This window comes from Pleurodeles waltl, chromosome 1_1 (assembly GCF_031143425.1).
Source record: "Pleurodeles waltl isolate 20211129_DDA chromosome 1_1, aPleWal1.hap1.20221129, whole genome shotgun sequence".
Taxonomy (NCBI): domain Eukaryota; kingdom Metazoa; phylum Chordata; class Amphibia; order Caudata; family Salamandridae; genus Pleurodeles; species Pleurodeles waltl.
Window position 1 is genome coordinate 57,382,304 of NC_090436.1, and position 12,544 is coordinate 57,394,847.

Genomic DNA, 12,544 nt, shown 5'->3' on the forward strand with positions numbered 1-12,544 from the left:
AGTCCACGTCGCCAAACTGCAGACTTCTAGCACAACTCATGCCAATGCGGAGGAAGATGCCTGTGCTCTGGTAAGAGTGGACCCAATTCTTTCTGGTGGTCCTTTTTCGGCAAGGAAATAAAACATTTTGATTAAAAGAATAGTCCATCAAGACTGAGTCCTCTTCTTGATCTCCATTCATCTCCTGCTACCTACATATCTGATTTTTAAAAAAAAGTTGTCCACCAGAAGTCCTTCATTCTGTTGTTGTAGGTGCTGAAGGCCCTAAAGGGTCCAGCTGTTCAGTAGAGACTCCTACATGTGCATTTCTCTAACTCGGTGGGATGAGGTGGAAAAAAAGAGCACGTGAAAAGTAATGGATTGCCACATATTAAACCTGGTAGTCACTTCTGGTAGGGAAGCGGCTTTTGACTTGAGAACCAGCTTGTCTGGGTGCAAGTACATGAAAGAAAGTCACACATAATGCTCGGAACACCAAACTCTGGATTAATGAAAGGGTATGGAGGTAACAGGTATGAAAGCTCCTTCAGAAACCCCAAGACTACCGGGGACCTCAAAAGAGAAGGCTGATCTGACAGACATGCAGACAAAGCAGTAACATTCTGTATAACCCCGTTGGGCCAATCAAAACAGCTGATATATGTGCTGTTAGACAGTCAGTACTCTCTTTTGCACACCAAGTAACAAAGCAGCTCCAAACCAATTCATGGCAACATGTCTCTACCAGATATTTTGTTACTGAAGGTAAGTAACTTGTACATCTGATAGAGACTTCTAGTTGCAGATTCCTTACCTTAGAATAGATACCCAAGCAATGCGAACCAAGATCATACTAGGAAGTCCCGCAGGACGGAACAACCAAAATAGCCGTGCCGACGGATCTGACTGTCCCGGCAGTAGTGCTTAGCAAACGTGTGCAGGGACGCCCACGTAGCAGCCTGGCAGATATCCAGGACAGGAACTCCGCGTGCTAACGCAGTGGAAGCAGCAGTTGCTCTGGTGGAATGAGCACTCAAGCCTTCAGGAGGTTGCTTTTTGGCCAAAGTGGAGCACATTTTGATGCAAAGAAGCACTCATCGAGAGATGGTATGCTTTTGCACCGCCTTCCCTTTTTTCGCACCCACATACCCAACAAAGGGTTGATCGTCCACCCGGAAATCTTAAGTACGATTGAGGTAGAACGCCAACACTCTTTTTGAGTCCAGACGGTGGAGTATCTCCTCCTCATGGGAAGGATGTGGGGATGCATAGAAAGTAGTCAGAGTGATGGACTGGCCTACATGAAAGGGTGTAACCACCTTAGGAAGGAAGGAAGCTCTAGTGCGCAACACGCCTTTGTCAGAGTGCACAGACAAGTATGGAGGTTTTGAGGAGATGGCTTGAAGCTCACTCACCCTGCGAGCAGAAGTGATAGCAACTAGAAAGACAGTTTTGAAGGTGAGGAGCCGCAAGGGACAACTATGCATTGGCTCAAAGGGGGTACACATCAAATAACTAAGTACAAGATTAAGGTCCCACTGAGGCATGATAAATGGAGTGGGAGGAAAAAATGGGTGAGTCCTTTGTAGAATCTACTCACAATAGGAGATTTAAAGAGTGAGGGCTGATCAGGTAGCCTAAGAAAGGCTGAAATGGCAGATAAATACCCTTTAAGGGGGCCCAAAGCAGAGCAGAGAAAGAATGAACAGAAGAACCTCGGATAGAAGGGCGGAAAGGGGATCAACAGATTTGCTGGTACACCATGCCACAAATTTATTCCAATGACAGGCGTATACCGTCTTGGTGGATGGACGCCTGGCTGCCAAGATAACATTGCAGACCTCTGGTGGAAGGGCAAAAGCCATCAACTGGCACCACTCAATCTCCACGCATGAAGGCAGAGATTGGACAGGTTCAGGTGGAGAACCGTCCCCTGTTGCTGCGACAGAAGATCCGCCCAAAGAGGCAGTCTGAGTGGAGGATCGAGGGACATGCTCAATAGCTCTGGCTACCATACTCTCCATGCCCAGTCCGGAGCCACCAATATGACTTGGGCCCGGTCGTTCCTGACTTTCTTGAGAACTCTGGGCAGAAGAGGAATAGGCGGAAAGGCAGAAAGGAGCCCAGAGTTCCACTCGAGACGAAAAGAGTCTCCGAGCGAGTACCGCCTTGGAAACCGCAACGCGCAAAACAGCTGACATTGCGCCTTCTCTGCAGAGGCGAACAGATCTAACCAAGGCTCTCCGAATGGAGACGCCATTTGTGATCGGCTGTGCATCGACGGCTGAGTTCGTCCGCTCTGGCGTTGAGGGAACCCGCCAGATGTTGAACCATCAGGGTAATGCCCTGATGTTCCAGCCATGTCCAGAGGCGTAGTGCCTCCTGACAAAGGGTCCAGGACCCTACTCTGCCCTGTTTGTTGGAGTACCCACATGGCGGTAGTATTGTCTGTGAACACCTGCACTACTTTCCCTTTGAGAGATGGAAGGAATGCTTTCAACGCAAGCCTGATCACCCGGAGCTCCAGCAGATTTATATGGAGCCCCGACTATGCCATAGACCAGAGGCCTCTGATCCCCGCCTCTCCCATGTGGCCACCCCAACCCAGAAGTGACACATCTGTCACTATACAGAGATCTGGTTGGTAAAGGGAGAGGGATCTGCCGTGCACCCAATTTGGATTCGAAAGCAACCACTGCAGGTCTTTCACAGTTCCCTCCGAAATCTGGACCAAGTCGGAGAGATTCCCCTGATGCTGCGCCCACTGAAACTTCAGTTCCCACTCCAGAGCCTGCATATGCCATCTGGCATGTGTTACTAGCAGGATGCAGGAGGCCATGAGGCTCAGCAGCCTCAGAGTCCGTCTCACCGAAAACCAAGACCGAGTCCGAAAGATCGAAATCACAGTCTGAATGTCTTGGACTCATTTTTAGGGATGATAAGCCCGAAACTGCACTGTGTCCAGAACTGCCCCAATAAAAGGGAGTGACTGAGAGGGTGTCAGGTGTGACTTCGGCACGTTGATAGTGAACCCCAGCGTGTGCAGGAGGTTCGCCGTAGTCTGAAGGTGGGAGACAACTTTCTGGGGAGAGTCTGCCTCAGAGTCAGTCTCAGTCTCACTGAAATCCAGTATAGCGGCTGAAACGTAGTGAACCTGAGTGTAGGAGGTCAGCCGTAGTCTAGAGACGACCACCTTGAACGAGCCTGCCTTCCACAGCCAGTCGTCGAGGTAGGGGAAGACTGAAACCCCTAACCAGATGAGCTACAACCACCGCATTCACTTTTGTGAACACCCGAGGGGCGCTGGTAAGGCCGAAGGGTAGCACAGTAAACTGAAAGTGCTTGTGACCTACCACGAATGATAGGTACAGTCTGTGGGCAGGCAGGATGGGGATGTGGAAATAAGCGTCCTGCAAGTCCAACGCTACCATCCAGTCTCCTGGGTCCAAGGCAGACAGAACCTGAGCCAGGGTGAGCATTTTGAATTTCTCCTTCTTGAGGAAGTAAGTTCAGGTCCCGAAGGTCTAGGATAGGACGTAAGCCCTTGTCCTTCTTTGGTATCATAAAGTAGCAGGAATAACAGCTACGACCTACTTCTGGCACAGGGACCTTTTTTATAGCTCACTTGGCCAAGAGAGCTGCGACTTCCTGGCGGAGAAGCACCAAATGATCCTCTGGAAGGTGATTGAAGGATGGTGGCATGGGAGGTGGAGCAGATTCGAAAGGGAGGGAGCAGCCCTTTCGAACGATCTGCAAAACCCACCTGTCCATGGTAATATGTTCCTCACTCCCTCAAAGCCTTCGGGTGCATGGCCCGGCACTCAGAGCACGACTTCGGGTCGTTGTCGCGCTCGAGACTCCACAGACACACCGATGAGGATCTGTCACCGATATTGTCAGATGACAGTCCTTGCATGGCTTGAACCCGGTCTTCAGGGACATCCTCGACGCACCAAAGTCGCACAGAAAAAACTCGACAAAACAGTCGAAGTCGGCCACAAATTAGCCAGGGTAGCTCTTCTACGGATCAGCGCGTGGCGTGGAAAGAAAAGAACTGACGTCACTGCGCGAGGGTGGCATCTATATAGTACTCCCGACGTCCTCACAGCAACCACGACGCCAATGACGCTCGCAGAGTCGACTGACACCAACGCGCAAGGGTATTGCTCGAAGAAACATCTCCGGATCCAGTCTGACGCCTGGGGGAAAATTCTAAGGTAAGGAATCTGCAACTAGAAGTCTCTATCAGATATGTAATTCAAGGACTTGAACGAATGGTAATGATAAATTCAACAACTTGCTAGTGTTGAATTTATCATAACTAATACAGATGAGAAGTTATAGGACTTTCTTTTCTGTGAGCCAAAATGCAGCCTTTCTGCAGCCTCTCCTTATTGGTCAGCCTTAACAGGCTTAGCCAAGCTGCTTTGATGAGGTGATAAGTGGCCTAGATAGAGCAGAGGTTATCTATCTAGTGGAGGAAGCTCTGCAGCTGCAGAGCATAGGCCAGAAAGAGGGCTGGGTAACTCACCCTGGGCTTCAAAGAAAACAGAACAGTGAGGAATGCCAGCTAGGCCCACCCCCTCTTCCTGTACCACCAGGCAGATGGCAGGCCCAGGAATGGAATTTGCAGAAGGTCTGCAGGGGGAGTGTTAATGGAAATGTGTCACACCAGTTGGTTGGTTTAGCCAGGGCTTGATCTCCTGGAGAGGCATTACCCATCTAGAATTTTTAAAGTACAGTGCTCTGAGGGACAAAAATATTCCACTGTCATGGAAGAGGAAGCTGTCATGTTTTTGGGGTCATGTTTTTGGGTGGCACCCTGTTCCTCAATGGACAGGGGTGTGCCCCCTCCCCCCAGCTTGTCACCCCAGATCATTAAATAAATATGTGAGAGCTGCATAGCAACTCAGATCTGCTGCCTGAAACTACAAGGAGAAGGACTGCTTTGCTGGAACCCTGGTCTCCACCCCCAAAGGACTGCTGCACACTGGGAACTACAGCCCTGAGGACTCTGCCTTGCTTCCAAAAGGATTAAGGAGTGGACTCCCTGAAAGCAACAGTTTAACACAGCTTTCCTGCACCATCTCCCTCAAGAAGTCCCAACCTGGAGTGCGTCCAGGGGACTTTTAAGGATTTAGCCAGGTACATTCCATACTTCAAAGGACAATCTCAGAGCCTCTAGACCCTTTGATGTGTGTTTTGGACTCTTTGAACCCTCAAGGGGAACTTCAGGAGGAAGTTCCAGAAGTTTGGAGCAGCTTTTGGAGAATGCTGCTTAAGTGGACCGACCAGACATCGAAAGTCAAGCTAGCTACCTTCAACCTCAACCCAGCCTAAATTTCAGGTTAGTCCCGCTGAAAGCTCCGGAGCTCAAGTCTTCCAGGGCTTGACAGGGGCATCACGGAGACGCAATCTGCTGAGATTGCATCGAAATCAGACTGCTGGAGGGGACTGCACAACATCGAGAAAAAATCCTACAGAAAGGTTTCTAAGGCCGAAGGTCACATTTTGACCAAGGCCTTCCGCTCAGTGTATCTGAGAAGTGCTCCATCACAGTCAGCTTCAAATTGTGACTTGGCCCTGGTCAACCACGACCAGATGTCCCCGGTTGGCACTACTGGTTTTTGAGGACTAGAAAGCACTCTGGTTCCCTATGTTGGATTTTTGTCGTTTTTATGTCATTTTAAAGATAAAAATATATCCTATGTTTATGAATTGGTGTGGGATTTGTATTGTGCATTGTCTTACTGAACATACTAGTGTTTTTAAATACCTTACATAGCTCTCTCCTCAGTTAAGCCTGCCTGCAGCCAGCTACCAAGGGTTGAGCCATGGGTTAATGTAGTGAGACCTTCACTAGACCTTATATTGTGTCTGTGGCCTTATTGCTAGTGCTAGGTGCCTAATTAGCCCTAATAATAATCCACCTTCCAACAGTCCACAACCCCACCCTGCCTACCGCAGTACCACATGGTGGCAGTGTTGACCATAAACAGCTGCAGTAGCCTTTCCTTGATGGAGGGTAGAAAAGCTTTCAATGCCAGTCAGATTGCTTGGAGCTCCAGCAGTTTGATGTGGAGCCCGGATTCCGCCAGAGAACAGAAACCTTTGATCTCCACCTGTCCCAGGTTGTTGCCCTATTCCACGAGTGACGCATCTGTCACTATTGTCAGATCTGGTTAGGGCAGGGAGAGGATCTGCCACTAACTCAACTGCGGCTTGTTAACCACCACTGCATATTAATAGCAATGCCCTCTGAGATCTGGACCATGTCGGAAAGATTGCCCTGATGCTTCGAGCACTGGAACTTCAGGTTCCACTGCAGAGCTGCATGTGTCTGCGGGCATATGGCACTAGCAGGATGCAGGGTGCCATGAGGCCCAGCAGCCTCAGAGTCAGTCTCAGTCTCACTGAAATCCAGTATAGCGGCTGAAACGTAGTGAACCTGAGTGTAGGAGGTCAGCCGTAGTCTAGAGACGACCACCTTGAACGAGCCTGCCTTCCACAGCCAGTCGTCAAGATAGGGGAAGACTAGCATCCCTCATCTCCGCAAATGAGCCGCACCCAACGCCATCACCTCAGTGAGCACCCGAGGAGCTCACCTCGGCCGAAGGCCAAAAGGGAACACAGCACATTGAAAGTGCTTGTTTGTCTACTGTGATCCACAGGTATCGTCTGTGGGAGGCAGGATGAGGGTATGGAAGTATGCATCCTGCAAATCCAATGTTACCATCCAGTTTCCCAGGTCCAGGGTAGACAGGACTTGAGGGAGCATGAGCATTTTCAATTTCTCCTCTTTCAAGAAGAAAATTGAGAGGGCACAGGTCTAGGATAGGAGGAAGGCCTCCGTCCTTTTAGGGGAGCAGAATGTAGCAGGAATAACAACTGCAAGCTACTTCTGATGCTGGCACCCTCTCTATGGCTTCCTTGGCCAAGGGAATGGCGACCTATTGACAAAGTAATGAGATTTGGTCCTCCATCAGCCTCTTGAAAGTAGGTGTCATGGGTGGAGGGGCAGTCACAAAGGGGAGGGAATAGCCCCTCTGGACTATCTGGAGAACCCAGCAGTTAGATGTTATCGACCTCCAGTGGTGAAAGCATATCCTTCCTCCCACTGGAGGCCCATGATGGTTTATGGCAAACTAAAGGGGTTTGGGGGCTGCGACTGTCAGCAGGTGGTGGAATGGCCAGACTGCTGGCTACCTGAGCCATGAGGCCTATGAGTGCTACATCCTCAGCCACACAAAGACTGAGAATCTGCTGGCCGTGATGGCTGGGTGTTTGAAAAAGCAGCTGGTAGCTCCTTCCGTGCGCAAGGAACGGAGCGCAAGGCCAACAATGGTTGGTGTGGGGCCATGGAAAGGCCCAAGGGCCTGGCTGTAGTCCTGCTCAACCTCCTGGAAGACTTCAGCAGCTGCGCTTGTCTCCAGGGGGCTGGTAAGAGCCCTCACCTCAGCGTTGATAGAGTAGTCGGGCTCTGACGTTAGCGGCACCAGTCTCTTAGTCATGTTATGCTGCGGATATCACTCAATATTTGTTTTCTGCAGCCTTGATGTGATTCACGACCAGAATAATGTAGGGAGACTGGTGACCCCTTCCACAAATGAATTGCTCTTGGCTTCACCTCCAGCAGTCTCGCTCTCTCTGGCTATTATTCTCCTTGGCAGTCTTTTCTCCTGTAGGGCAAGGCATACTTCTTCCAGCAGGCAGGCTTCAATCCTCTAGCCTGTCCCTCAGGTGCTCCAGCAGAATATGTAGACTTAAGGTGCTCTTGCCTCACCTCTGGGAGACTGGCTGTCATGCATGTGCCAGGTCTGGTCACACAGTATTCCTTCAAGTACTCTGCAGAGCACTCCCTCTCCCTTGATTATGAAGAACTTGGAATTAGAAAAAAGTGGAATGCACTTTTATATAGATTTTCCATATGGGGATATATATCAACTGTTTAAGGATTCAGAACAGGTTTTTGTTGATTGAATGATATGAAGTGTGGGATGTATGAACCAGGCTCAGTGCTTGGGAAAATCTAATCAGTAGTCCTTAGTGAACAAAGTCCCCACTGAACTTCTAAACGGAGCCCTGTCTTCATTCCTGTTCACCGCAGCTACAGGAAACCATTCAATACACTTCCACTGTCAGGAGACCCTCAAATGTGTGGCATACCAAAGGACATACAAACAGAGTCCTACTATCATACGTGTCACATACTCACGTCATGTACAAGCACTTGACATGCACTTGATAAATCAGTGCAAGGATCTGGGGTTCGCATAACAGCATAATTTTACACGAGAGGGATCAGTAGACCACTCTCTGGGACACAGAGAAAAAGGACTTGTCACACTAATGATCCACAAAACCGTGGTACACTGCTCCACCGCTTTATGTGATTTATGCAAGGTTGTTAGCCTGTTATGAGTGCCTGCTTTGTGTGCACCGCCAGGTCACTGGGTATTGGACTTCACATTACCAGGCACTGGCCTAAGCTTCTGAGCACAAATTAAAGTGATACTAGGGCCAACCAAAAAAGTCAGAATACCACTTTCACATGCAGTTGTGCACTTAGAGCAGGTGTACAGGCCTGTTCGCCATGGACCCCTGCCATGTACCCCTGACATTTTTATCCCAACATTTTCACTGTAAGTAATTAGCCACTCACTTAATTATTACCCCAAGAGTATCTTTGTTGAGAAACAAGATTTCCTTTCCGTTACATGTGACAGTATAGACAATGTCTCTGCTGCCATTCAGATCACCACAGAAAATCGAACATGTTCTTTCAAGGGAGGATAACTAGGTTATTGTGAGGAGATGTATTTATACCTCTGAAGTCCTGAACAGCTATTAAAAAGCTGTCTCTGTATCGAAAGGAGGGAGCAGATTATCAGCATCACTGTTGTCAGACTCTGTATTGGTCAGATGTTTATCATCCAAACTAGATCAGACCCGGACACAAATAACTCTTTTATGCATTGACGGGCTATTTTCCTTGCAGCAGGGGGAATATCTGGAAAGTCAGCCAGTTTGTGCTGACCTCACTGATGGCATCAATGAAGCTGATGCTGGAGCAAATGTTCTGTGTGTCAAGGACAACACTGAGGCAGAGATGCTGTTTAGGCGGAAGGTGGCACCTTGACTCTCTGTGGAGGGAGCAGTGCAGAGACCAGCTTCAAAAGAGGTAGTGAAAGAACCTGGGTGATGGAAACCCTGACCACCCTAACTGCATTGACATGGATTTGATCAAGGCCGAACCTACTAGTATCTTAACAACCAAGGAAGATGGGTCAGCGCTCTTGGCAACAGAAAAAAAATAACATCATGGCTCTTTGAATGCTTGAACTTCCAAACTCACTTTAGTTAAAGGAATCCACTCCAGTACCAAGGTCTTGCCTGAAGAAAAGATAAATCTGTCTTTAGATCATTTTCTATTGTTCACAGACCTCAAGGAGGGGCATTTACACACTCTTTTGTGGTATTTTTTTTTTTAGAGTGCTTCAAAGGCGAATTGATAAGAAGGGTGGTCCTGAATCTGGAGTATGTCCTAGTTCTTCCTGGAGCGACCCATTAATGAAGTCAACATCAGTCTCTTTCCCTAAAAGCCTTGCGATGAGTAGAAAGTCAACGCTCATAACATCTGGCATTGTGCTTTGGGCCGAAACACCACATGCACTCATTGTGCGAATCAGTCACCATCATCAGTCTGCGACAGGTGGAGCAGGGCTCGGAGCCTGAAGATACAGAAGTAGACAAGTCTCCAAAAAGAAAAAAAAACACTCAACAAAACGTCAAAAAATCTGAAAAAACTAACAACTGGCTCTGGATTCCACATCACTAGAGGCACAGAAAAAATAAACTAACATCAGTGGAGCTCATACACATTATATTCACCGGGCACACTTGGTTCTGTCTTGAGATGGTAGAAGCACTGATGAAGACAAATGGTTCCAAAATTTCCAGACCCTGACTCTCACTTGGCATACTACTTCAACTAAGGAATTTGTGGGAACGAGTAACTATTAGTATTTACTTCATTTTCATAATGGTCTATTCATGTTGCAGTCTCCACTTAACTACTCCTGGAAGTAATTATTCATGTTCATCTATTACTGATACTGTTATATTTCATGAAATTGACCCTAATCTACCAGCGTTGGTCCTGGTGATCCAATGACACATGGGAAATGCCAAAGACTTCAATTCTAATTGTACAACTCCTTCATTTTCCTGTGTGCTCCTTTAAAGCAGTTCCTTGGTGCCAGTTTGGTTTTATGGTGACTTGGCCTCTGACATGTTGCATGGCACTTTATAATGTAATCCAATATATTAGTGAAATGCTTCCTCCCAAGCCAAAAGACAAGGCACTTCTCCTATATCAGTGTCAAATGCTTAAATACATTTGCTTCAAACTTGTTTTGAGATTCTCCAAATATTTTTTTTATTCAATCATTAATAATGATTCTACCTTTCTGTTGTTAAATTATTGTAGGTTCTTGCAATACAATCCATTATTTTAAGTTGGTGTGAGTTGTTTTCAAATGTCAGCTTATACAGATTTCATTCACCATCAGGCAAATGCATTTCAAGATTAAGACCCAATTTTAGAGTTTGGTAGGCCTGTTGAACCATCACAAATGTGCCAGATATCCCATTTGCTTTATTACAAGTGTATTATATCCTACAGCTTGTGTAATAACACAAACAGGGTATGAGTTGTGTTTGTGTCAGAATGGTCTGAATGGCAAACTATAAATCAGGCAATAAATATCACAACAGTTACTATTTCTGTTACATTTGTGCTTCCTCAGATGCAGATGATGTGGTTAGGAAGCACGAATGCAGGTTCAGAAACGAACTTGTTTTCTCATATGAATATTCCTCCTTTTTCAATAGTCAAATTCTTCCGCAAATAATTAATTTAAGCACTGGTAGTTGAGACTTCAGTGGTAGCACCTTTGAACAGCGTGAAGAAAACTTATCATGCACCAAGAATTTATAGAAGACTTACCCCGTCCTTTTTATCTCTCTCCAGCGCTCCATGCAAGAACTCAAGAGAAACTTCTTCATTTTCATCTAGCCACTGCATCACAAACTGCTCAAACCACCTAAAACAGAGAGACCACTAGTAAACAGAAAGGTGAAGAAAGGTTACACACGCAGACACAATCCCCACAGGCACACCAACTTCACACGAGTGCATGATAAGACAACTTGCAAAACTATCTGGGTCAAGATATTTCCTCAGGCAACAATAGTCAGCTTCACACCAGAAAAGTGACAACTTTCAGAGTGAGGAATATTTAATTGTTAACTCATACATATGGAGGTTGAGACCATCTTTATCCTCAAGGGTGTCTCCCACAGTTCAACAAACAGCATGCTGTCTATGTTGTCCCACTTACTCAATAACTATGTGGAACATTTTGTTGAACGTCCCATGTGACACACACTCTAAATTATTAAATAAAAATGCAGTGGCTTTGAGAAGGTCAATTGCTTTTCTGTTTCTCCCATGTTCCTGTCTTGTTTACTGAGATGATTCACCATCAGAAGCGTCTGGGTAAAGCTAAAAGTCTCCCCCAGTCATGCCTTTAGGTCATGTTTTAGGTGTTAATAAACACTGGTAGAGACAATCATGTCACAAAATAGCTTGTCTTTAATAACTAATGCCAACCTTTGTGTTTGTTCTTCAGAAATATTAAACAGTCTTCCTTATTAGGAAGAATAAGGAGCATTTTCTGAACAACAATTCAGCCTGATACATTTTACTGTTTTTTCTTTTAAGAGAAAAAACAAACTCAAGATCATGCAATTACAAAAAAAGACCCCTCAGATTTTAAAATTCCTACCTCTATCGATAAGCAAGAGATGCACTTCTACCAAGCTTCCAAAATGAACTCTTAAGTAAGCATAATTTAACACTGCCTACTGTAAACTATTCATGCAGGATACAAACTACAAGGGCGGTAATGGAAATTGTGCAACATATGAAAGTTGATTCGCCTTCACAACAGAATAGTTCTCATATTCACATCTTTGACATAGACTATAAGCCCATAAGAAACCTACAAGAAGGACATCTAACACTATTTAAATGTATTTATTAATGCTTTGCAAAAAAAACCCTACCATGGCCATCACAGTAATTGCATGTTGTGCTACACGCGCATTCTGATTTTCTACTTCAACTTACAACAGAATTTGTAGGAACTTTCAACTTGAGACATTAACCAAGCACTGCTTCAATGTGTTGCCACCCAACAATCATTATTTCCAGAGAGCCCACCATAGCTTCTCCAATACCATGTTCCATTTCCCCAACTAGGTACCTTCATTTCCCAGAGTTACCGATCAGTGTATCTCTTGAGTGTCCCAAACCTGTGAGGCTCAAACATGCCATGGTTAGCTTATCGACTATAGAACTACACCAGTCTCAAAGGTGCACAACTCAAATGCAGTCTGGGTTTCTGCTCAGAGCGGTCTATCACTGCTGTCCCTTGAGCGTTGAGCCAGCATCATATCTCCCCTTGTTAGTCTGCATGGTGCCCCTACACTAGCCAAGTAC

General features: G+C 46.4%; 1 protein-coding gene across 2 annotated transcripts in view; it reads right to left on the reverse strand.

Moving 5' to 3' along the window:
* Positions 1-12,544, reverse strand: part of UNC13B (unc-13 homolog B) — a 1,359,370-nt gene that overhangs the window by 192,375 nt on the left and 1,154,451 nt on the right. For both annotated transcript variants that reach the window (XM_069212466.1, XM_069212457.1), the window contains exon 27: positions 10,988-11,084. In XM_069212466.1, coding sequence (XP_069068567.1) covers positions 10,988-11,084 — 97 coding nt within the window. The remainder of the gene's footprint in view (positions 1-10,987; positions 11,085-12,544) is intronic.